Genomic DNA, 27,340 nt, shown 5'->3' with positions numbered 1-27,340 from the left:
TAAAAAATATGAATAACATTAAAACATAGCAGCATACTGAATTGAGTTTAATTCAAATTGAATTAAAAGTGAAAAAACATCAAAATATATTCATTCAACAAATAGACATTATAAAATTCATTCATAACAAATATAATAATTTAGTACTGTACAAAAAAATTGAACACTACTGTATAAACAATTCATCAAACATTAATTTAGATTTAAGCATTGTTTGTTTAATAATCGGATCAAATATGGAACTGGGCTAGAGAAGTGGCGTTTAGTAACACAGTGAGATTTAACAGTTGTGTCTATGTCTAGTGTGGTAAGGGGAAGGATTAGAGGGTGCAAGGATTTAATTCTGTTCAGAGCCATATATATATAGTTACGACTTTATATATATGGCTCTGATTCTGTTCTTCCGTTTACCTGGTCTCATTTGCATATATTTTTGGTTTTGTAATTCTGCATATAAAACTATATAATTAACTGGATATTCTCTGAAGTTAAAAAAAAAATTGGATAATTTATTAATATCTAATCTCAGTTCATTTACTGTACTGTACTATAATGTTGTCGTTTCATTTGACGAGCAAGGTTGAATTCCTTCAGGGGAAAATATTTTTTTTATAAAAAGGGGAATCAAGAGTGGATTATTTTTATTTTTTTTAAATTATTTTTCAAAACAGAAGGAACATTTTAAACAAAATTGGATCTCTTAATTGGATAGAATGTAATAAATGAAGTAGAGAAACTTAGTCTTGTTTGATAAATTTCTTTCATGGGAAAATAATATTCATAGTTTATTTAAAAATGTAAGAAAATAGGCATATTATTTAAGTTGAGATATTTTGTTCCTCAAGACATTCTAATTATAATCTACAATTCATTTATTAATATATTATTCGTTTATGGCATGAGGTCTGAGGTAGCACATATTCTTCTTACTTAAATCAATTCTTATTCAAAAAATGTATGTTTGTCATTTGATTTTTGCCTGTAATCTCAACATAGAGACTCTAATATATGCACAACAAAATATAAAAACAGTTAAAATAGTCTTATCTCTAAATATAGCAATATGTAATGTCTGCAGGAACAGTAGCAATGTTTTATACCCACCCATGTATATTTTTGTACCCACATGCTTGTAGACCTACTGTTATTTTTTGTAAGTGTTCCAGTATTTGTTTTGTCATCTTTTCTTTGTTACCAACATTCATGTACTGTTTAGTACACTGAAATCCTATTCAGGGGACACACCCCTCCTCTTTACTACTGGAGTAAATCCCTTTTTTTAAGACACCCTTATTCAGGGGACACACCCCTCCTCTTTACTACTGGAGCAAACCCCTTCTTTAGGACAACCCTATTCAGGGGACACATCCCTATTCAGGGGACACACCCCTCCTCTTTACTACTGGAGTAAATCCCTTCTTTAGGACACCCCTATTCAGGGGATACTTTCTCATAAAACAAGGGGAAATTTAGTATGACACGCTAACATTACATTGCAACCAAATCGCTAATCAATTCACAGATAAAAGAGATTGTACTGGTACCAGTTTTCAACACTTTAACGCTGTCTAATACTTGTATGAATAGATGTCCATGTTTATTGCATTGGGCTAAGTCTGTGACTTAAGTCTTCATCATCCTCTGAGAGATCTATACAAATGAAAAACAGTATCAATCAATTTAGTATAACAGTTATCATGATTATTTTGGAAATTGTAATTGTTTTTTAAGATTATGAATAATGAATATAAATTCATAAAACACAGCAATATTTTCCAATGTAATAATTTCAGTAGATTAGCATCATAAATATTGTTGAAATCAAAATCATTTTTTAAATTAAGATTGCAGTATAATTCATGAAACGCCACAAAATCATTTCCAATTTCTTGTAATAAATTCAGTAGATAGCATTCTTATCATAATTACTGTTTTAAGATTTATGAATAAAAATTCATGAAAAACCACAAAATAATTTCAAATTTCAAGTAATAAATTCAGCATTGTTATAAGTATTGTTTAATAATTATCACTATTTGAATATGATTATAATATAATAATATTTTCTATATCTATTATCAGCTTTTAGAAACAACTACAAAAAAACTACTCACTCTAATTATTTTATTCCTATAATATTAATCTACACTAGAATTTAATTCGTCACTTTGACGAATTATAGGTGATCATTTTTATCATTTTAATGAAATTAACACTTTTTAAACATGCATGTACGTTAACATACGATCGTAAAAAGTTGATGTACGCCATCCTATGACATGATGCATATACACTTATAGTGCTGTTGTACCTATTATGTTTCATATACAATATGTACAGTAAATACTGTATATCTATATACAGTGTAGCATAGGTGAAATTACGGGACCCACATCATGCTCTATTTTTTTGGTATGATGGAATTATCAAAATAAACTCGAAGATGACAATTTCGAAATATAATGAATTGAGCAAATAAATATAATGATTGGAAGAGAATTTGACACGTAGAAGCGCAATGCGCGCTCTTTGAAATTTGTATAACTTCGACTAAAGAAATTTAAAAACTACCTTTTAACTTCAACTGGCCATATGATAACATCACAACATCCGATAGGCTTAATTTTGATATGAATTCATATCTACATTTCATCAGCTTTCATAATAAATTATAATCTTCAAGGTCACCTTTAATTCTGAGGAGCTATAAGATATTCAAATGTATGGTGTAGCTGAAATTACACGACCTAGGTTATTCAAGTTTTTACGCGTGATGACGTCATCACAATAAAAATGTTGACAACTCACGAGAAAGATAATTAATTGAGCAAGCACATACTAAAATGTGTGCGAAAATCGGGCTCAAATAACGGAGATGCGCTCTATTGAATGTGATAACCCACACAAAAAAGATAAAAATTACTAATTTTTAAATTCAAGTGGCCATTTGATGACGTCATACCATTTTGTACGTCTAATATGTATATATATTTATATCTACAACTTATTGGCTTCCATAATAAGTTAAAAAAATTGGGGGTCACCTGCCATTCTGAAGAGTTATATTCATTTTAAAAAGGCCATATTTTTTACCATTTTTAGCACTTTTGTACAATTAATGTGCGCATTTTGTCATTTTTAACGTGCTCGTATAGCGTTATTTTAAGTCGGAATGGACTCAAAGTCGGAGAATGTACTAAGGATTGTGAGTAGAATATGATGTATACATCAAATTTTATTTTTTAACCTTTTTAAAAATCGCGTGCGCAAAAATGTGTTTTTACGCAGTAATTTTTTGAAACACGCAAATGGCCTATTTCATGCTCTAAATTGATAAAAACTAAATTTTGAGCTTTTTAAAATTTCAACGCGCGATTTCACGCGCATGACCTTGAAACGCCCGAGTTTTTATTTGCTAATATTTTTTACCTTGACCTCAAGTTTACGTGTAGTGATTTTTATTAATATGTGATAATGAATTATGGAGATATGATTGATAATGTGATTTCACAAAATGGCGTATACGTGACGTCACGGATGAGTGATCACGCTGAAAAGCTTATTATCGCTAAGTTAAAGTACTTGAAAGACAATGTGAAATTTTGGTAATCATTGACATTAAACTTTTTGAGATATTTGTTACACAAATTTGTACAGAGAGAAATAAATAATAAGAATAAGAAGAAGAATAAAGATTTCATACAATAACAATAGGTGATCATTTTATTCTAAATGATCACCTAATTATTATATTCTTTGTTTTATAAATCCTAAATTTTAGATTAATATCATCCTCAATATCACCAACTTCTATGTCATTATTATCTTAATCATATTATAATCATATATGATCTTCATTTTTTATGTTTATCTCCCAACTTTACTGAATAATTTACCTTCACTTTGTTCACATTGGTGACTTGATGATGCTGTCTCATTTCTTCTCACTATTGCCTATAAATAATCAGTTAATGTAAAATTTTAATGATTAAAATTAAACCAAAAATTATTTTAATCAAATTACAATTACGTAAACTGTTTAAAAAATGAATGATTCAATAACAATACAAAAAACTTAATATAATATAAAGTAGAAAGCATACCAAGTAGTGTGTTACTTGCTATTGTGCCGAGACGATCTGCAAACCGATTTATTTTGTCTGGATCATCTGCTAATAATTGCTGAATCTCCAGATAGAGAACTGCATCCCAAACATTGGAGAAGCTATATCTTCTTAACTTGTAGAAAGATATAACATTACGTAATGCACGAGGGTCAACTTGATTCAGGGCCTTGAACAGTCGCTTTCTGTAAGGTGACAACTTGGTTCTATCAGTATGTCTATTCTGAACATTGTTGTCTGTCATATACTTTGATACAAGATCTTCAGCTCTCTTGATTTCTGATAGATTTGTAATCTCTAACAACAAGCTAACATCCATTGGTGAGATTAAACCTTTGTCTTCAAGTTCATTGAATAAGTCATTCACAATAAAATGTGGATTCGTAAGAACACCAACATTTAAGTCATCAAATAATAGGAACCTTATCCATAGGTATCTTTCACCATCAAAGCATCTACTGACATCAGCTTTTAGATCTCGGAAATGGTTACAAGGTTTAGAATATGCAAATAAAATTACAGGAAATTAATTTGATGAAGATAATCATTGTTTCAGTTCACTTTTATGCTGGTTTCTAAAATTAAAAAAATTACTTTAGAAACATGTGTAGTGTACGTTTTATGATAAATTATGATAAAGAGAGAGAAACAATGCACTACCTAAGTAGCTCGCGGTGAATATCCTCTCATGGACGGTTTTTAGGCCTAGCCTAGCTAGGCTTAGTTTTGTAAAGTAGGGAATGGGACTTTAAACTTGTCTAAATGTCTATGTTAATTACTCTTACCGTCAAATAGCCTTGTGTAATAACATGTGATATCCATCTTTAAAAGATTGTGAATATACCAGGCTGCAACCAGAGTTACAACAACACCAATAATAATGGCAATTCCTGCTGGTAGTATATCACATATACCTATCAAGACTCCAAAAACTGCAACTAAAACTGCAGCTGAAACTTTCCGCCAGTGGTTTGATTCTGAAATAAAAAAGAAAACCGTTTTGTTATTCAATAAAAACTTAAAAAATCAACTTTGTTAAAACTCAGGAGTGGTCAGCGAAAAATTTAACCTTTTAACAATTTCTGTATCACTTCTTCCAGATGTGTATACACCAACGATTGGAAATTTAGATTAGGTCCTCTACAAACCAACATCAACCACAGTGCAACAGACGTTACTCTTTTTGAATAGTGTGCAGAAGCATTTATCTTGATATGTGACTGATGTTTAATCTCTTTCTTTTTAATATATCAAATAGCTACTGTTGCTGATTTAGATGGTGTCTCCCAGATTTTATATTTCTACTGACTGAATTTATTTTCTATTAGTTATTTGAAATTTCGGTTTTCCCCCCATTTTATCTGTTAATTGTTCACATAAATTTAATTATTATACTTTTCTTCTGACTCGTATAATTCCTGATTAACAGTCTGTATCTTTGACTTATTCTTTATTGGTCAAACAATAAATGAAATAAATATATCAATCAGTGAAAGAAATAAAGTCAAACTTGCTGTCTCTGTTATTACTCTAACCTCCAAATAGTCGCTTGTAATGTTCAACAGGCATGCTTCTATACTCGCCAGTTTTGTTGCATGGCAACTTCTCATACTGGAAATGACCAAGATTTTGAATGTGCTTCTTTTCTGATGTATTATCACTACATACATCACAAAGTATGCATCTCTCATATTGAATTCCCCTTCTACCACCATCTTGAGAAGGTTGAAATGACTTCTGGATCGTTAACAAAACCTAATGATACAAATTGAATGCAATTAACTACAATTAACACATAAAACACACAATGTAGAACATTTTAAATAAGGACAACAAATACTTAAAAATGTTGTGTTTACTAAAAATGTATAATACAATAGGGGAAAAAGTAAACAGTCTTTCCCAAAGTTCTGGCACCATTAACCATTGATTTTTGTTAAAGTTTCAATTATAAGCATTGGTGTCATAATCTTTAAAAAATGAAAAATTCAGAATGCATATCGGCATCTATTTTTCAGTTAAAAATCAGTTACAACTAGTTTTGACAACTGTACTTTTATTATATTAAAATTATATCATTTTATAAATTAATTTTCTAAGATGTTTTTAATCAATTGCTAGTAAATAATATTGCTATTTAATATCATAATTAATTAATAATGTTAACTAAAATCAATAAAAATGAAATAATAAATAAATATAATTGTATACATTCTATGTCCATGAAAACTAACCAAATTACAGAATTAAAAAATCCAATACAAATTAAGACAATGAAACTGCTATAACAAACTCAATATCAACAAAAATATCTAAAAATTATGAAATGATAACAAACCTCTTTGCATGCTTCAGAAGAGGGTTCATAATTACTTGTTTCCTCATTACCAACAGGAGTTCTTTTAATAGTCACCTGAAAAAAAGTAATGCTTTGCTATTTAAGAGCCATTGTCTGTAAAAATCAAAGATTTGGTGGCAGATGTAAAAAAATGGATTTCTCTCAAATTTTTACCATGAATAGACATTTCAATAAAAAGCATATCTACAAGTACAACATTCATTTTAATTTTTAGCCTCCGTTGCCATGACAACGGTCAATTATCCAAATTTTGATGTTTTTGCCATTTTTCACAGATTTTCTATAGTGAAAAAGTACAAACTTGTATACTTATTTTAACCAATAATACTTACATTATACAGTTTTTGTTTATAGCAGTGTAAACAACATGTATTGAGTTCCATTTAATGTAGAAAAAAATTAATTACAAAATGGAGTTTGGTTGATACCATTATTTTAAAAAGGGGTGTTTTTAAAAAATATTTTTTTTATAAATGTATACCTCATAAACGTACCTATAACTTCCAAAGTGGTGTTTTTAAATCAATGAGGTTTTTCAATTTGATAGTCAATAGGTTTGTCAACAATAATCACGAAAAAAACACTGGGGTAAATTTCGTACATAGGTTTTGTGTTGCCAGGAAAATACGAAAAATACAAAAAATATAACAAAATATCAACAAACAAAACACATGAAACACAATTTAAATATGGCTAATCCAATAATAAAATGTATATGTGGCTTGTCATAATGCTACTAGAGTCATACGAATAGTTTAGATAAAATAGGAGAATGTGTTGCCAGGTTTATTTCAATTAATTGCCAGAAAAACAGTATTTTGCATTGAAATATGTAGTTGATGGAAAATAATGTTAAACTTGGAAATAATTGCGTCAATGGTTTTTATAAATTTTTAAATCTATTTTGTGTAAAGAGATACAGAAAGACCTCCCAAAAAATCTGACTATGTAAATAGGTCATTTGAGGTCAAAAGGGGTCAGAATGCAAAACAGGACAGGTCCCCACTTTACTACAACTATTAATGTTTGACCAAAATTTACAAGATAGTTCATAACAATTCTCAACAATGTTCATATTTTACCTATAGTGTTACCTTAGCAACCATTTCTATGTGTAACTAAGGAAAGTAATTTTTTTTTAACATAAGAAATGGCGTTTTTATAAATATAAAGAATTGATTGCATTTGTAATTTTTCTCAATTTTAATTCTACTGCATTCCATTAATGACAAACTTGACCTTGTAAATTCATTCATTTTGAGGTCAACATTTTACCATAGTAACTGTTTCTATGCGAAAATTTAAAAAAAAATAAGGGGTTTTTCATAAATAAAAAACATTTTTTCTACATATAGTTTTACATTTCTACTTTTTGCCAAATTTACTTTAAATACTGAATCCTAATAATCTCAGAAAGAAAGTCTTGACGAATCTGAATAAAGGTAAAAAAAATGACCTTTAGTTTTATCTTAAACCTGTTTACGTAGCAAATGATATTTAAAAAAAAAAATTAAATATGGAGTTTCATGAAAAAAAAAATTGTTTACATATTGAGGTCAAATGACATCAACATTTTACCTATAGTGTATTGTAGCAACTGTTTCTATACGTAACTAAGTACAATATTTTTAATATGGGGTTTCATGACTACAAACAATTAATTACATAGCTTTACTACCTTTTCCTAAATTTACTTATCTACTGAATCCCAGAAAATGTCTGACCTTGTGAAAGGGTCATTTGTTGGGTCAAGTTATGTCAAAATGTATTATTTATGTTATCTTAGAACCTGTTTCTATGCATAACTAAGGATAATTGTTTTTTTAAATACAGTTGAACCTCCCGTAAGTGGCTACACTCGGGACCTGGAAAAGTGGCCGCTTACGGGCGGTGACCCCTTACGGGAGGTTCTGCCGATAAAGGGCCAAAATCACTTATTATGGCTATATACGATATTCTTAACGAAACGAGTCTCTCAATTTTCCAGCTAATTGTAGGCCTATTATTATTTATAATCAGGTGGTTTAGTATTTTTTAGCATTTTCAGACAAATTTTAAAAACTTTTATCATATGAAAAATGGTCGGTCAAAATCTGTGCAGTTTTCTCATCTCTTCACAGTAATGTTTTTAAAACCTCTTCAAAATAAAGCTAATATATAAAGAAATACAATAAACATGCACCTCTAATTCATAGGTCCATGCAATAAGTATCGCATTTTTCGATTGGCCGCTTACAAAAAATCTCATTTTTAGTATAAAAAGGTGCCCGCAGCTGCTTACGGTAAGCACCAAATGCACTAATTAGATAGGAAGAACAAACAGGCTTTTCAAAGTGCGTCCGTTAAGGGAGGTGGCCGCTGCAAATAAAATATGGGGTTTTCATGACTAAAAATAATCACAGAATATGACCTTGTAAAACGGTAATTTGAAAATGCAAATAAGGCATGCCTGCTAATAATCTACAAATTTAAATTTGTATGAGATAAATATGCAAAATCTAAAGAATATCTCATTTTTAGTTACCATAGTAACTGCTATGTATAACTAAGGGAAATTAAATAATTATCAGATAATTATTAATTAATAATTAATACTGAATCCAACCATTACAGTAAAAAAAATATAGAATTTAAAACCAATATTTAATAATAAAGTGTGATATTTTACATGCTGACCTTAAATGAAATGAAATTTCAAATCAGGGCTTCAATATTTGTTATGTAGCATTAACATACAGTACCTGAGTATATCATTGACTTTTGATTGGTTCTATTTTGGGGCGGGGAAAGTGGTGGATCCAGGACTTTTAAATAGGTAGGGGGTTGAAGGCGAGGGTCTAAAACTTAACTTTATGTCCTATCTTTTGCATTGCAATTTTTAACTTGGGGTGGGTGGGGGCTTGGAGAAAGGGGGAGGGGATGGAATGGAGGAGTTTGAATCCGTCTATTCATTGGGGCGATAGTAGCGGCAGTGTGAGTGGTGCTTGAATGCATGCATTTGACACTCTATAGTGGATGATCGACCAAAGTGTTGCAGTTTATCTTTTTGTGGTTATAGTCGGGGGGGGGGGAGGATGGGGGTGGTAGTCGAAAGTGGTGGTGGATGGGCATGTGGGATCTGCTTAGGTTAGCAAATAAAAGAAGTAAACAAATGAAAGAGGAGCTTCAAAATAAGAGAGGAGTAATCTGTTGCAAAGATTAAAATTCACAACGATCTGATAATTTATTCAAATTTCCAGAGGATATAACCTATAAAATGACATTAAAACTGGGAATTACAGAATCTATAATTAAAAATTAATTTTTTTTCTCACAACACAACTAGAACTATATAAAACATTAAGAATTTTCTGACCAATGAGTTTCAAATCAAATAATCAAAGAAAATAAAATGTTTTTACTAATATACCATGTTTTTTTTTTTATAAAAATGCCTATGTTTCTCGCAACACTGCTTGTAGATTTTAAATTTACCCCAGTATTTTATTTTAGAAATCAATTATTAAACATTAGAACTACCTATTTGTAATAAATCAGCTAAAAAAATACACCACTTTGGGCGTTATGGTGAAGTAAAGTTTAGTTGCATTGAACAATTTAAAAAAAGTGAAAAACACCCCTTTTTAAATAAATGGTCTCTCCCAAGGTATGAAATTAAAAAAAATAAAAAAATTTGAAACAGGTACACAATGCATTGTTATTATGCATACACTAATTATTTTTTATAATTAAATGAACAACACAAAAATATCGTTCATCAAAGTAGTACCAATATCCATTTTAAAAAACCTTAAAAAAGGACAAAATTTGTCAAAAACACAAATTTGGCCGTTGCCATGGAAATATATGTGTGAAATAAAAAATACTTCATATTTGATTTCTCTCAACACGTATATAGCCATGTGCAAAATCTGCCACTCTTTTTGATATTTCTTTGATTCTTACAGACAATGGCTCTTAAATTTGAGTTTATGCAGAGATTAAATTATGATTTATTCACAAGAGATTATATGATACAGTACCTTTAACAAGAACTTTCTTTCATCCTCCGTAGTCACAAATTTGACAAGAGATAAGGTCACATGATGGTCTTGGTCGAAGTAAAGTTCAGCATGATTATACAGGAGTATTGGGTCAACGCCTTCCTTTTGAAATTTGTTGAGGAAATCAATAATCATGTATGGAAACAATACATCTGGCAGATATCCCTTAAAGTCGTAATAGATACTGATAGCTGGAAATTCCTCAGGCATTGGTTCCACTTCAGTTGATGTCTTGAAAGCAAGGCGTAGTGGCACATAAAATGATCTCTTTTCAACTGAATCCTGAAATTGTGGATTTGTAAACAATCCAATTAGATTCTTTTAACAGAATTTACTTAATTTGCATTGTATTAAGTTGCATTGTATGTTTTGTATTTAATTTATTAGTTTTGTTTATTTTTGTTAAATTAAAATATAAGACATTTTGTTTAGTTTAACTGCTACTGATACAAACCCAAAACTTTTTTTAAGTTGCAATGCCCAATTATAAATTCCTTATCTTATGTAAAACATGTTAGAAAAGATAATTTAACAAAACCTACTATAGATGTACTTGCCACATCTTGGCTGCTGGTTGTCTTCCTCTCACAAATGAAACCTAATTGAATCATCAGTGCTACAAGGAACTCAAAATTGTTTCCTTCATCAACTTTACGATCTATCCATAATTTTCGCAATAAGCCTTCCTCCAGTATGCCCTTATCAAGCTTAGCATAAGCATCACTATACATGGTCGGCTAAAAAAAACACCACTATATTTACCTATACTTAATATTATGTGTTTATTACGTTATATTTTTTTGTCTTGCATGGGTTTTTTTCCTACTTATACATTTCTCTTAACATTGTTATTTTGTATTTATCTCTTTACACATTTTCTTTTTAATTTATTAAAATACAGGTTTTTTCTATTAACATTGTTTTTCATCACTCTTTTCATATATTATTCTATACTACTTTTTCAAGACTAGCATTATTATTATTTTTTTTATTAAATAAGTTTTCATCTGTTTACATACTTACTATCTTATTTGCATCAGTCTCTACATACGTAATAAACTTAACTTAAGTTATCACACAATTTAGAATCTGAAGGTGATGCAGGAAGTATGTAAAGAAAGGCCAGTTTATAACACCACTCAATGTTAGACGCAGATATTACGTTTGGTACTACAGTGCCTATAGGAATTAACATGTACAGATACCTCTATTATTTCCCCAAGGAACACGGCATTTTTATGAGCCTACTTACTGGAGATTTTGGTGGAATGACTGTTACAAATGCGGTGACAATTTCCACTAGCCGCATCGGATCTAACACTGCTTTGTCTCTTAATAATTTGTTGTCAGGCATGTAAACAATTTCACCTAGATCATACAGGTAGTTAAGAAGGATTGATTGTTGTTTTTCATCTGCAATACCATTCTTACTTGCCAGCATTTTGAGCTAAAGAAAAATATTTTTACTATTCAGATTTAAATAAATATAAAATCATAGGTAGGTATACAGTACATTTATAAAATTAGTTTTTTTTTCATTTACAGCATAATGTTTGAGGTACAAAAAAAGTTCACTTTTTTTGTTTACTTGATAAACTTGACGGCATAATGTTGGATCTGAAGGAAAATGTCACTCTCAAAATGGGGGAAACGTAACTGTGATTGTTCTCAACGTCAACATAGGTGGCGCTAAACAGTAGTGAAATTATTTAAAAAACACTGTTTAATGGCAGTGAAGATGACGGGTGAAAATATGACAAAAATATTATCGGACTGTCTATGACAAAAGCCATTTAGAAAAACAAAATTTTCAATTTTAATCAATATTATTATATAGTAGTTCAATTCAATTAAATTCAAAGAACATTTATTAATGTCCAAATGGCAATACATAATAGTGGGTAGATTCTTTTGTTTATACTTTTTAAATATTATCATATCCAACATACTTCTATTGTGAAAAAAAAAAAAAGGAATGATGGAAATCAAATTTACCTCTACAACAGGACACAAAGAAAAGTGTTTTTCTCTCCTTAGATTATGTATGCCATATCGAAAACGCATCCATTTTAAGGGAACAGGCTTTACTAAAGGTGTCATAAGCTCATCAATAACGTTTTTGAGACCACTAAAGCTCTTATCTGTAGTTTCTTGGCTGTTTTCGATGGCGAAATATACGTTGTACACATGTTTTTTAAACTCTTTCTGTTTAAGTACATCTTGAATTTTTTTAAAGACCTCCATTGCCTGGTTGTAAAAAATTTCAATAAATGAGAACATCCATTCAACAAGACATTTAAAATACATAGCAAAGAAAAAGGAAATTTGAATTTAAAAATGTATAAAACCAAGTGAATGGATGCAAGGACGACTCATAAAATCAACATGTCATTTTTTCCAATGGGGTCCATAATATATATATATATATATATATTTCAATGCTACGACGTCATCCAAATTCCTTCACTTGCACTGATGAAGGGCTAGTGTTGCCCGAAAGCTCTGCTAACTTTTCTGGCTGTTTTACTTTATCGTTTCGATTTAGCTTTTCGCTTTTTTTTGTATCTCCAATGAGATCCAGCCACTGATACCCACAGCATTGTCATTTTTTCAGTAATTTGCCTTTGGATTTATGTATTTCATTTCATTTATTTTTGTCTCATAAAAATACAATATATAAACAAATACATGGACAAAGAACAAGAAAACATTACACAAAACCAGGCAGAGACAGGATTCCTAAAAAGCGAACTTAATCACTATCTAGTAGGTCTCCTATTGTACTGATTATTTAGAATAAAATTTGTATAAAAATTTAAAATGCATATAATACTATATCAAAACAAATTAAAATATATTGCAATATCATTAAAAATCGTCAATACATAGCAAAATCTTACTTAAAATAATTTTTAAGCTTATTTATAAAAGTCTAAATACCTGTATTTAAAATTAATGAATCTCTTATTTCTTCCGACAGTTCCTCCCATGCACGGGGAAATATGTGGAAAATTGAGTATTTTAAAGAATTTGTCCGAGCAAAAGGGTGTACAAATATGAGATGATCACCGTGACAAGGGTTGATTGAAATATGGTTTAAAATATCCACAGTATATATGCCATAAAGACATTTCTCAATAAATGACATGGGTAAAAGTTGGAAACGTTTTTCCAGTGAACTTAATCCTAAAACATTAAGACGCCGTTCATAGGAAATATCGTCCCCATAGAAACAAATTTTATTCATTCGGCGTTGGACTTGTTCAAATGAGTAGAGATGTCCTTTTTGGTAAGGTAACCAAGCAGGTATGACTATATTCAATATATAAATACATTCACATAAGAAGTTCTGATATGAATGTATTTGATACTCTAGTAGTAGCTTCTTTACATTAGCCTTTAGAACAGAAATGTATACCATTACTTTGATTGGTTGCTAATTTTAATAATGTAAGTATTAACCTCAGCATTTTGTTGTTCTTCAGTCTTACCAAGCTTACCCTTATGTGTACCTACAATAAGGATAGTTGGTTGGTGAACTCCATTCTTTGTGTCTTTTCCTACAATACGACTATGAGAATAAACCGTCTGGATGAAGGATAATATGAACTGGAGATTGGTCCAATAATGTTGATCCTGTTTCTGTAAACAAAAATTACATCATCATTATATCTTTCTCTATCATTATCATCAATATCTATCTATGCTTGATGTATTGAAATGGACTTAACTAATTTTTTATGCCAATTAAACTTGATGTGATGTGGTTTTGAACTATGTCCATTTTTGCAGCTAATCTGAAGTATGAAATAACATTTTAATAAAACCAAACTCTTTGTAATGCTACACAATTATGAAGTTCTTAGCAAGATGACTTGTTCCACAAGAACTACAAAGCCATAAACTTCATATACTTACTCTATTAGAATCACTGATACTTGCACGATCTTCAAGGTTAACACTGAGATTGAACACTACAATGTAAAGTGCTTCTGATGTTACGAACATCTGGAAGACACACATAATTACACAAATGTTATAACTGCTTCTGATTATGCTCTAACAGCATTTACTCTGTAGGTTAGGTGGTTCATAACCTGAATAACAACCGAAAACGAATCGATAACATGACACAGTTCATTGTTCTTTTGCTGCGAAGAAGCAATCATCACAAGGCCTGCATTTGATAATTCTTCATTTCCAGATATACAATAAATATTCCCAAAGCATACTTTATTTGTTTCTTCATATTTAACTGGCCGCTAAACTTACTAAATCCTCTAAGTCAGCTACATCCAAGTTAACCATCGTATAAATTATAGGCTACACAATCGTCGCATCACACGTGTTGTAGATCCAATTGTATTAAAGATGAAACTATGCGCAGTTTAGCCAGCCTATAGCCAGTTAGAGGGGAATAGCAATAGCTAGTGTATAGACTGACAATTAAACCAATCAGATGCAATGAATTTAAAGGTGCCAGTATATAAAGTAGCCTACAATCCCTTTAAATTGGCTGGCATGGAGTTTTTGTAGTACAGTATGAAAATAAATATAAATTTTAAAAAACAGCAAATAATTCTGCAACTTACCTTGGAGTTGTATAAATTATGATGTGTTATTAATTATTTTAAAAAGCACTGCACTAAAATAAAGGGTTGTTTTTTTATAGGCAAAGACACAAAAATCCTAACTTACACGCTGTATACCATGATATATTTGTTGTCCCCCATGATCCCAGATGTTAAATGTATCTTCATAGGTTTCTCCTTTATTTTGCTCAATATCCTCAAGTGCATCTTTATCTATACCTGTGGAGAAAATATAATAATTGAACAATTAAATTTCATGCTTCTTTACTTTAAATGTGAAAGATATTTTTAGGACAACAAATTGATTAAGATTATTTATTCTTTAATGTATTATTTTGTACACCTGAGATCCATTTCATCAATCTACATTGGTTTTCATTTTTCCTTATGCCAGGAATTGCTTTTGCTTAATAAGCTTTTAATGAGGGGTGAAATTATTCATTAAATTACTTTTTACCCTTTTCACACCTTCAAAAAGTGAAAACTTGTAAAAAGTTGCAACCAGGTTTGCATAGTGTGAAGACAATTTTGTAGAAGATACGCGCTCTCGTATTAAACTGACCAATCATAGTAATCAAATAGTGTGCAACTATGCTTTCCTCCCAAGATTTTGCAAGGTTCGCATATGCGTGTATGAAAACGTGTAATAAGTCGGGAAATCAAACCTGGTTACAATAAGTTGTAACAATTTATGTAGATGTGAAAAGGGTACACTGTATCGTAATTAAACCAAATTCAGTGCTCATAAATATCAGGTCATATTATGTAATAATAACATTATTTGAGCATTGTATAACTTACTTTTTAGAATCGTAAAAACATATTTTTGTGCATGTTTTAAGCATTTCAAAAAATCGCCAGTGGGCACAAATTTTGTTTTTTACAACCTTTTTAGTACAGTAATTTAATTTTAGTAATTGTTCAACTTGAAATCGCATTTTCCAAGCAACAACAGTGTAAGGTCAATAAAGTGTACAAATGTTTATGAAATATGTATAATTTACAAATTTATACAACTCATCAGAATGCACATTGATGAATTCATTTTTAATTTTAATTATTTATAAACTGTATATAAGTATATGAATCATAGGTATGATTTATTATTAAAGTAAGAGAAAAAAGTGGTTTATGTCTTATTCGGTATTAACAAGAATTTTTTGAAATATTGTCGATCAAACAAACTATAATAAAAAGAACAAACGTTATAACATATAATGCATATAACCTATAATTTGTCATAGTGATAAATTAAAATATAGTTAAGTTTGTCATTAAACTCTAACATTAAATCTCAATCATCAACACCTTAACTAATTTTTAATATTCTGAAAAATTTATTTACCGTCTTGGGGCAATTCCTTGTCAACCTGATAGATACAATAAATGAAATATCACTATAAATAAACATTTTTCATCTCATAATTTTGAATGTTATAAATCATAATTTAGAGTACTAGTCGTCATCAGCAGCACATCATCTATGTATATTTATATCAATTATTCTCGATTTCCTTATCATGTTTGTTTGCCTAATTATCTGAATCTGTTAAACAGCCCGTCATTCATTGTTTCTAACACAGGTGTTCAGAATTTTAAAACTAAAAAGGTACATACCTTCTGCAGCCAATTTCTTGTTAACCTGATAAATAAAATAAAATTATATAGGCATTTACATTTTTCTGTTTTCCTCATACTTTCAAATGTTACGTTTGGTAATAATATTTATACACCTACTCTACTGTATAGTTCTGTACTCGCATCTTGATCTGTCTGAATTGATCTCTCATTGTGTTCAGCATTCTTTGTAGTGGCTTCCCTGTTCAATACAAAAATATATTTTCAAAAATGTAAAAGATAGGTCGACATTTGAAAATTTTAAAAATGTATGCGCAGTTATTTACATATTCTATGCATACTTAAAGTTTACAGATAAAAGCAGTACAGCAAACTTACATATACTACTCTGGGTAGCTTCATTCGTCTTGTTCTAAAGTTACAGTAAATAAAATGAATATTGATTATTGAAACATGAACTGGTTTTGACTATAGAATTTCAATAGTAAAGGAAAACAGGAGATATATTTAGATTATATTTGGTAACAACATTTCAACATATTCCTACTTGCACATGTATAATTCAATGGGCAGGCAAAATTGAATTTATGCATATTTTTAAATTGTAAAGGTAAAGTTTGTTGATATATATGAAATAATGACAATGCTGTGGGTATCGGTGGCTGGATCTCAATGGAGATACAAAATAAAATAAGCAAAAAGCTAAATCAAAACGATAAAGTATAAAACAGGCAGAAAAATTAGCGTATCGGGCAACACTACCCCTTCATCAGTATAATATATATGTATATTTTTGTATTTTAAGTGTGAATTTGTATGAGCTGCCACAATGGATTAATTTCTTGTACTGTATATCATGCAAGACCAATGAAGTTTTCTGTATTCTGTATTCTCTGTTGTGCACTATAAATTACAGTGTACTCACATCTTGTTCTGTCTCAATTGGTGTATCATCAGGTTCAGAATTCTCCACAGTCATTTCAGTGTTTACTAAGTAGAATTTATTTTTCAGTGAATGCAAAAAGATAGATTGATGACAGTTTTAATCATTTGAAAACCATTAAAAACATGATAAATGTTTGTACATATTATGCCTTTACTTGTATAAAAACACTTACCTAAACTATCGGTAGGTTTCTTAGTACTTTCCTAATAAATGAAATAAACTTTATTAATCAATTCCGGAATCTGTCCACAATTTTAGAGTAAAGTAATTGATCATAAAAACTATAAAAAAATGTGTCCGAGTACTTTTATCAGAGTGCGCTTTTATTATACTTACTCCTCCTATGCAAAGTTTTATAACCACATATTAAGGCAGAAAAAAACTGTGCGGAACACAGGTTACTGTTATTTGATCATAAAAACTCTAAAAACATAAATTGTACAATACTTTTGCTTACAAAGTTTGATGTGGGTGGTTTGCTATAGTATGAAAGTCATGCAGGCACTACTAATCAATGTTATTTTTGCATGACATTGTTGACTTACGTTTTTTGATGAACTTTCAATTAGACTCAGTTCAGTGACCCCTTTTATATACTGTTTCAAAGGAATACCTACAAAACAAGTGTTTATTGTAGCTTTCATTTTAATTTTCTGGATATTTACAAATGTCAAACTCATAACTGATTTTTAAAGTATGTATGAAGTAATTCTAAATGAAGTATAAAACAATTTAACATAAAAGTGAATGGTCTAACAATTAGACTAGTAGTACTAATAGCCAGACTATAATAGTTCACATAACTAGCCAGTCAATCTAATCAGCAAAAAAGTTCTAATTTTCTGAGATCATAAAGAAACTTTCACACAAAACACTCCACAGCATTATATGGTTCTAGTACTGTTTCTAGTACGCTTTATCTTGAAGTTGAAGAGAAATTATGTTTTATCTTTTAACAAACGAAAATATTCTCTTCATTCAATGAATACAAATAATTCATTATTTGTTTTAAATCACATTAATGGCCAAATCAGCCACAGCAAGAAGTCGGATATTAGATTTTTCAGTGTCGCATTATATATTGGCCTATCATGTGAATGAATAAAACTATTGACTATTATCACTTTACAAATGTCATGTGATACAAAATCAACTAATTCAATGGCAAGTTTTTTTTTTGGAGCTAATAATATTTCACTTTGACAGTATTTGTGCTGGGTTGATTGATTTTATGATGATGGAAATAATATTATTGCTAAATTTATTCATATTTACCACTCTCAGTTCTAGCTTCTTTCCATGTTGTGCTTACAGTCCTTATCACTGCTATGCCATCTGTAACTTTATAGGCATCATCAAATCTGAAGTAAATATAATTGAAACATCAACTTTATGTTCTTCCTCAAATCTGAGATACATATAATAATAATAATATAAGTTTTTGCTGATATCTCAGTTTTCTAGATCTTAGTTTTCTAGACACCCATTTACAAATCATGAATATTGTTAAATAAACATAAAATCTGTGCAAAATGTTTTTATAATCAGTCATTAATTGAATGGCAATACATTTTAACCATAATGCGTAAGGCCTCTATGAGCTTCACATTAAAAATAACAAGTTTTCAATAACATTTATAAAAAAAATTGAACTAACAGGCCAAAAATGGCATCAACTAGAAACTAATTGATTATTGGAAATTTTTGTTGAATAATTTCACCCTTTTTTTCGGAGTTTATTGTACTTCATTGTGCCTTCTGCTATTAAGTAGCAATCTGCCACTGGGACAGTTTTAACAACAATTGCAAGTGGTTTGGACCTGCATTATGCATTTTGTAAGATTTTAAAACTATACAAGAGGCATCTTTAGAGGTTCATATTCCTTTTGTTACTTAAACCACACCTTAACAATAAAAACAATTAGGATAAATAAATGTTAGTGATGAGCTTATGGATGATTTTTTTAAATTAGAAAAGTGTTAAAAAACACTACAGTTTATAAGAATGGGCACCACACCTGCACCAAGAAAAAATGGTGGTAATAAACGTAGACAGTGTGCCTATGCTTATACACTGTGGTGTTTTTTCCGGTGAATTTTAGCCAATCCAAACAATCTTTTAAGAACATTTAGTAGTAATTTTTTTTGTCATACGACCCTCTGTTAAATTAACATGGTTTCTTGAAATCCCCATACAAATGTTATGTTATTTCTGTTTTTTACGCTTGGACGGTCACGACTGCAAAATTCATCTATTACATTCATTATTACATTCAATAATGCTGTACGCGGTTAAGTCAATAGTTATGCAAAGCTGTGCGGCGCACCCAACCCAATCCTTTGAATCCAACCTTGGATCAGTCCAGGTAGACCATGTGCGAGACAAAACGTTCCCCTGTGGGTATTTGCGTCCAGCAATAAAAAAACCAGAATCTAAAATCTGCCGATCACAGGAAAGCTCATATTTGATTGGCTTACAATGACATCATACCAAAAATGAAATAAATGGACCTTCTTTTTGGTACATTTTCTGTAAATGATTTGAATAATAAATGCCTGATATTGAGAAAATAACGTTTTTAACACTTAAAATTAATATTTCTCGGACAAAAAAGCACATGGCACCTGGAACTTGGGGTAGGAAGACAACTGGGCCGGCGTTTATTTAGTAAACAAAACCTGTATGTGCTGATGATAGTTGATAGATTTTAATAACCACATATTAATCACATGTTTGGTAGTTGAATGTTTGAAATAATAAATGTTAACGTACAAAGAGTTGAATCGTGGCAATTAACTCTCCTCAGTAATAACCCTAAGGGTAAAAACCCATTAGTAGGCCAAGCCTTAAATTTTATCCTCCGAAAATTTAGAGGGGGGGGGGGGGGAGTATGGATTCGCGCCTGTTCAGTGTAGTTAAAAATACTAATACTATACAATTGCTGTATTCATCATTGTGGGTATCATCATAATTATGTTATGTTTTTAATTTGTTCTTTCATTTTACTAGTAGAATTTCACACAGAAAAGAAGATAAATATGGAACTGCTGACTCTTGAAGATATAAGTAGGCCTACTGACCAATTTTCCTCTGTTTTAGTTAATTTTACATTATGGTTTGTAGGTCAAATAAATAAATGAAATGAATAAAAAGAATTAAAAAACAGAAAGATATAATTTATTGAAATGTAATGTACAGTAATACAATAATTATAATAAAAATGTTTTCCATCAATTACTAGAATTTATTTTACTTCTGCTGACACTGAATACATCATTTCATGTCTATTCATTAATTTATTTCAACAATATTTTATGAGGGTGGTCCATCCAGCCGAAGCTGATCATTAGGGACCCTTACAAAAAATATAATTTGACAAGACAATAACACACAACATTCAAAATAAATAGAATTCAACATAATTAAACACAAAATATTTCTTTATGAAAAAAACTTAAAATCCGTTTCACGAGGAACATGTAAAAAATATTTTATTATCGCCATAATATGATCATATAACAGCGTCCTCTATAGATCGATGCCCTATGAGGCCTCCGTACTTTCATCGGCAGGCCTAGCGATGATTTTCGCGAAGCTAAGCTGGCGATGGATTTCTGAAGGGTGCTCAATTATTAATTGATTAAAAATAGTTATAAATAAGAATTTATCGATATTTTACCACTTAATGCTTGCTGAATGCTGTAGACAACTCGTGAGTAGGCTAGATGAAGTATTGAAATCATTTTGAGTAATTTTAAGGGGTGGGTACGAAACTGCATTAGCGCCTTAAAGTACAGTAAATCAAGTAAAATTAACTATCAAGCATGTCTTTAAGAGTATTTTGAATAGAATGCTTTTTTTTGTGATAAATATATGGATATATCAGAATAATCCAATTTTAGCATCTGTGTATATACGGTACTTTTTAAGTATTAAAAAAAAAGTCCTCTATTGACAACTTATGCAAACAAATTTCTGCTGCTATTCATGATTCTTGCAATACCAGTACCACTAAAAATAGTCGTAGGTCAAGGAAGACAGTAAACTGCTGGAATAGCAACTGCACAATTGCCAGACAACGTTTTTGGTTTGGTATATATGGAAAGACTGTGTGAGGCCTAGGTTCGGCCAGATATTTTTATGTTATAAACTTGCCAAAAAAACACTACAGACTCGTTTGTAGATCGTCTGTACATCTGTACCACGAGCAATAATAGCAGATGGAACTTAGTCTAACAAAAAAAATTATTAAACATGTCTTGTCAAAAATAGTGTTTTAATGTATGCATATAAATCAGAATAATCCAATGTTATAGCATCTGTGTATACTGTTAGGTGCTATATATTAAGCAAGCATGACTTATTTTCAAATAATTGTTTGCTTTGCATAATCTATACACAGTATATAAAAGGCAAAGAAAAAAAGCATGTTCACTAAACACGTCGCCGTCCAAAAGCTTAAAGATCATAGTTTATATTTAGAGAGGCGAGTACATGAATTTAAATGAATTTTTAAATCCACCTGGATTAGTTGTCATTTACGTCCATGTTTATTAATATAACAAATTAGTGTAATTATTGATTGTTCAAGGTCCAATTAAAAAAAAGTGTAAAGCAATGTAGACCTATCTTAAATCTCTATTAAGATTAGCATCCAAGACCACTTGTAGTATACTATATTTAGATACTTTGACTAATTTCCAGAGAAACGGTGGTAATTGTTACTACTGTATTATGTTTAGCGTGCCTTTAGCTCATTGCATATCTAAGGACTTCTTCAACACTCTTCAAAAATTCCCCTCCGCCAACATGACGTGTACAAGTCCCTTAGATTTTTTAACCAAGTTCTTTTAACCTGTCAAAATTGTAATGAGGTATCCTGTGAATTGTTTACACAAACACAGCAGGGTCCTTCTAACACAAATCTGCTTCACTGGGACTGCTATACACTTTACAGTAGTACAGTTTCAAGGTGGACCACTGGGGCGGATGAACATCAGTAATTAAGGGGTCACAAATCATCAGAATTGGTGAGTTCTCCTGATCAACAGGAAGGGGCTTGTACATGTAATAAAGGTACAATAGGTCCAAATGGTAATAAGTACAATAGTACTTAAACTAAACTTAAACTTACTAAAGAGGAGGCCCCGACAATCCCATTTGGGAAAACCTGAACGATCTATAGATGGCGCTATACCATATACGAGATCTAATGGTAACAAGTCCAAGTCACAGAGACTCACTCATGATTAAGCTGCGTCGTTGACCAGCGAAAGCTAGAGTAAAAAACGCAAGTTTACGAATTTTATTCAACTTTGGATCATCCAAAAGAAAATTTACTTAAAATACTATACAGTGATCCAGATGAACCTTTTTACTAATGAGGTATATGTAGTCGATCGCGTGTGCGTGTGTTTGTTTGTCTGTCTGTTTGTCCTTTAAGACCTTTACCAAAATGAAAATAAAGATAGATATATAGGACTACTCCATTAAATCTAGACCAGGATCCCAAATTAGTGTTAAAAGATAGGAGACAATTTTCAAAAGCCAGCAAGCAGTCTTAAAGTAACAAGTAAACTGAAATTGCATTTTCTCGAAAATATACAAATATATAGTACATATATTTTGACTTAATTTGTTATTTTACTATTTTTACGTGTTTTAAAGAATTCTTTATGCATGTTTTAACCTTTTATTTTATATAAACAGGACCATATGTAAAACAGTTGATACATCTAAACCTGATATGTTTTTATCCTGTATAAATATGTTTTTAAATAAAAAAAAAATTAAATAAATAAATTATTTCTAGCCGTTCTCTGTAAACGGGAAAATGGCAAGTTTATCGTCCTGAAAAAGTTAAGACTTTAAGTTAAGAGGGAAACACTAAGCTCTGCCCACTTTGTTAAAGCTCATGCATAAATTATTCATGATCACCATCTTGTGGCTTCCCGTCGTGTTTCGCAAAGTCCCTATTGATATAGTAGTAGATGCTTTTTGTATTTGAGATTCTTATAAAAATATGAGGGACGGCACCTAAAATGTTCTTTGCAAATTTAAATAAATAAGTAGTTTAAATTTCATCCAAGCACTTGCATTTTAGTGACAGCAGCCAATTATTGCATTGTATAATAAACACTTAGCCTATCATAGGCATGGCATGTCTTTCAATCGTTTGCGTATATAATAAAGGATTTACTTTTAAACATCAACATGTTTATTGAAATTATCAATCAACAGAAGCTGGGTAATATCAATCAATCAATATTGCAATGTAAGGCTAAGAAACTTGTTTCCTTCTTCATTTTAGGATTTTCAATGAATTAAATAAATTATTTGTATAAATCAGAATTATTTTCTTAAAATCAATTAATGCAATGACTTTAAATATCAAATTCATCAGTTCAGCGGGTATAATTAGTTTTCAAGTACTACCGTATTACTGAACAAACAAACAATATTCACAAACATAAATTCTTTTATTTTTTCAATTACTATATAAACTAGATTTTATTTAGTCATTATTGACAAATAATAGGTGATCTTCATGATTGAACCTGAACCAAATCATACCCACACCAACCCATACCCACTTCAAATATTCCGATAAATATATTTTACACCAAACTTGGATCTGATTCAGCTGAAACTTTGCTCTGACTACTAGCTGCATCATGGGATTATGACCGGGGTAATAATATGTACAACACTTAGATTCTATAGGCCTACAGTACGCATTTGCTTGTTACACAGGCATCTACCACTGAAAGTTTCATAGTTAAAATTAAGAAATTTTAAGTTTTCTTTGTTCACTGATGCAACAAAGATTAAGAATTCATTATGATGAAGTAATGGTGATGACAACATTGAAGAATAACCAAACCAACTTACTCATTGAAAATAAGTGCTTTATACGAGCAGTATGAAGTAAGGATAACAACATTGAAGAATAACCAAACCAACTTACTCATTGAAAATAAGTGCTTTATAAGAGCAGTATGAAGTTATGATGAAAACATTGAAGAATAACCAAACCAACTTACTCAGTAAAAATAAGTGCTTTATATGAGCAGTATGAAGTAAGGATGACAACATTGAAAAATAACCAAACCAACTTACTCATTGAAAATAAGTGCTTTATACGAGCAGTATCCATAGCCTTAATTCTTCTTCCACATGGAACAAAATCATTTTTCAAACACTCGTCAAGATCAATTAAGTGATGTTCATCTGGGTTACAAGCAGTACATAACACACGTAGATTGTAGCCAATGCCCTCATATATATTGCAAACAGTTTTTAGTTGCTCTTTCAAGTAGCTTAGTACCTAAAACATGGGAATGACATGTTATTTATAGATTAATATTACATGATAAATTTGTTTAAAAGTGATAATCTTATAATTACCTCCATGCAGACACTCGGTTCTGGTTCAGATACCTCTGTTTCTTTGCCATCACTTCTTTCATCATCAATTTTATTCCAGCGTGATATTTCTAGCTGTCAAGAAAAACATTCACACAGTATATTACGACATTTATCTATGACTTTTGATAATCAATACAGATGGATAAACACATATAACACATAAACATTGAAATGGAACATAAATATAAAAGATATACTGCATTGTTCCCCTGAAAAAATAATTTCAAAAATTGTTATTTTTAAAAAATGTTATTTAATGTCACATAATAGTTATTCACGTAAAAAGTGAAATCATTACTGTTGTTTGTTGTTTTTTTTACGGAAGTGAATAACTTTATTAAAACTGCAATATGGGCTATTTAACGTCAAATTTTTAATTAATTTGTCATGTTTTGGGGGGAACAATACATCGTTAAAATAAACAAAATTAGTAAAGCAAGATTTGTTGTACTATTAAAGAAAAAAATGCGTAATACATTGGCATAAAGCAGAATGCATATATACTATATTCAACGTTAATTGGTTTTATGTTTTCTCTTTAAATACAAATTTTTACTAAATATTGAAAGTAGAATATAATAATATATAATTAATTTGTCATGTTTTGAGGGAACAATACATCGTTACAAAATTAGTAAAGCAAGGTTTGTTGTACTATTAAAGAAAAAAGTGTGTAATACAGAAGAATGCATATATATACGATATTCAACGTTAATTGGTTTTATGTTTTCTCTTTATATACACATTTTTATTAAATATTAAAATTAGAATATAATTAATAGAAAAAGTAGTAATTAATTTCAAACCTTTAAAGCACATGGCTTTTCTTTTTCATGGTAAATTTTCACAGAACCTAAGCTTAAAGTGTGACCACTAAATTTAAAGTCACTACGATTCCGGAACACTTCTGAATCATCACTACCCTTTTCTGTCATCAATTCAAGAAATGCAACAACCAATGTGTGGTACACAGCATCAGATAGGAAGTCTGTCGGAGTCAGGTAAATTGATACTGTTTGTGTGTCATCTGCTGTGACTTTCAAAATGTCTTTTTTGTCAACTTTCATTCGACAGGAAACTAAAAATATCCGGTTAGCTTCTTTAATTTCCTGTTATTATAATATGATATCACAATTACACATAAATTAATACAAGTGGTTAGTTTTATATTTTTAGGTAAGAGCTTTACAGTTACATTTTTTTAAATCATTAAAAGTGTATACTATGTGCCTACCTTTGTCTTCTCAAAGAGCAAACAAAATACTTTCATCAGTTCTACAAAAACATCAAAAAGATCTTCATCTTCATTCCGCCACAAATAACGTAGTAACATCTCTTCAAGAACTCCTTCATTGCTAAGCTTTCCCCATAGCTTCTGTAATTGCTTCCGATCTTCTGCTTTCTTCTGTGTACAAAAAAAAAAAGATTCTAAATGTAATAGACCTACTGATATACAAGTCTAGTTATATATAATATGCATTTACTAACCATTTCAAACATTGGTGTAAATACTGTGATGACTTTTGTCAAAATTTCAATCATCCAGTGAAGATTTGTTATCACAATGTTTCTTAATTTCTCATTAGTGCCAGTGTACATGATAATTCCAGTGTCATTCAGATAACTTATGGCAGTGGTGAGTACTTCTTGAGGAATTCCACATTGAGTTGCAATCTTAGAAACCTAAAGCAGAATTGACATTTTAATAATAATTATTACACTAAATTCATTTGACAAATAAATAACTAAACAGGACAGTACTATTGGAAGGTGCAATACAGACTGATGTTCACGGCCGCATCACTGACTAAATAATTACTATAATTACTGATTAATGTTTGATTACAATTATTTACCTCTGAAGTAAATCTTCTGAGTACACACACAACATATTGAATGATAGAATTCTATAACTATACATTGAAAACAAAAGTAATTCAAACCCTTACCTCTGTCAAGGTAATGTACAATCTTGTTTTTCCAATTATTTGCAACCTTTCTTGCAAATCAACCCACTTTACAGGAACTTTCATCACCATTTCTTTCATGTATCTACCAACATTTCGCTTAAGTTTTTCAATACCTTCATGTGACTTTACAGTGTTATCCACCATGTACATTTCACGATCTACATGCTTGGCATACGGCATTCCTTTCATTGCATCAAACATCTGCATGAACATCTTCTCAGCCTTTAATTAGTAAAATTGTATTCTTATATTAACAATACAAAAAAAGGTTTCTTCTTTTATTTCATGTGATGCTTATC

At 30.3% G+C, this 27,340-nt stretch overlaps 2 protein-coding genes across 3 annotated transcripts; both read right to left on the bottom strand.

Moving 5' to 3' along the window:
• On the bottom strand, positions 1 to 25,118 carry LOC140048059 (uncharacterized). 2 transcript variants are annotated; one of them, XM_072093064.1, is made up of 23 exons: positions 25,051 to 25,118; positions 24,763 to 24,970; positions 18,918 to 19,003; positions 18,188 to 18,255; positions 17,815 to 17,845; positions 17,622 to 17,686; positions 17,075 to 17,108; positions 16,856 to 16,937; positions 16,736 to 16,760; positions 16,464 to 16,488; positions 15,225 to 15,337; positions 14,445 to 14,534; positions 13,989 to 14,168; positions 12,522 to 12,773; positions 11,779 to 11,973; positions 11,069 to 11,263; positions 10,506 to 10,808; positions 6,463 to 6,537; positions 5,660 to 5,879; positions 4,910 to 5,101; positions 4,104 to 4,699; positions 3,897 to 3,954; positions 1 to 1,650 (listed from the first exon to the last, which is right to left on the bottom strand). In XM_072093064.1, exons 6-21 carry the CDS (start codon positions 17,673 to 17,675, stop codon positions 4,677 to 4,679), a joined length of 2,058 nt encoding a protein of 685 aa, XP_071949165.1. In that variant the 5' UTR covers positions 17,676 to 17,686; positions 17,815 to 17,845; positions 18,188 to 18,255; positions 18,918 to 19,003; positions 24,763 to 24,970; positions 25,051 to 25,118; the 3' UTR covers positions 1 to 1,650; positions 3,897 to 3,954; positions 4,104 to 4,676. The 2 variants fall into 2 exon arrangements, with proteins under 2 accessions (XP_071949165.1, XP_071949166.1); XM_072093065.1 differs by lacking the exon at positions 1 to 1,650 and adding an exon at positions 2,578 to 2,704.
• On the bottom strand, positions 18,904 to 26,749 carry LOC140047644 (uncharacterized). Its single transcript, XM_072092681.1, has 6 exons — positions 26,560 to 26,749; positions 26,306 to 26,476; positions 25,878 to 26,180; positions 25,051 to 25,143; positions 24,687 to 24,970; positions 18,904 to 19,003 (listed from the first exon to the last, which is right to left on the bottom strand). Exons 1-6 carry the CDS (start codon positions 26,668 to 26,670, stop codon positions 18,904 to 18,906), a joined length of 1,062 nt encoding a protein of 353 aa, XP_071948782.1. The 5' UTR covers positions 26,671 to 26,749.
• Positions 26,750 to 27,340: the final 591 nt, after the last annotated feature.

This window comes from Antedon mediterranea, chromosome 4 (assembly GCF_964355755.1).
Source record: "Antedon mediterranea chromosome 4, ecAntMedi1.1, whole genome shotgun sequence".
Taxonomy (NCBI): domain Eukaryota; kingdom Metazoa; phylum Echinodermata; class Crinoidea; order Comatulida; family Antedonidae; genus Antedon; species Antedon mediterranea.
The sequence above is the reverse complement of the archived record's forward strand: the minus strand, read 5'-3'. Positions and strand labels throughout refer to the sequence as shown.

Excerpts from the sequence above, each read along its gene's own strand:
- LOC140048059 (XM_072093064.1), bottom strand. The coding sequence starts at position 17,675 with ATGACTGTGGAGAATTCTGAACCTGATGATACACCAATTGAGACAGAA. Across the intron at positions 17,109-17,621 it reads CAATTGAGACAGAACAAGAT|AACAAGACGAATGAAGCTAC; the intron begins GTGAGTACACTG and ends CTGTAACTTTAG. Across the intron at positions 16,761-16,855 it reads GTACAGAACTATACAGTAGA|GTTAACAAGAAATTGGCTGC; the intron begins GTAGGTGTATAA and ends TTTATTTATCAG.
- LOC140047644 (XM_072092681.1), bottom strand. The coding sequence starts at position 26,670 with ATGTACACTGGCACTAATGAGAAATTAAGAAACATTGTGATAACAAAT. Across the intron at positions 26,181-26,305 it reads TGCTCTTTGAGAAGACAAAG|GAAATTAAAGAAGCTAACCG; the intron begins GTAGGCACATAG and ends TTATAATAACAG. Across the intron at positions 19,004-24,686 it reads AAAGCACTTATTTTTACTGA|ATTTGATGATGCCTATAAAG; the intron begins GTAAGTTGGTTT and ends TATTTACTTCAG.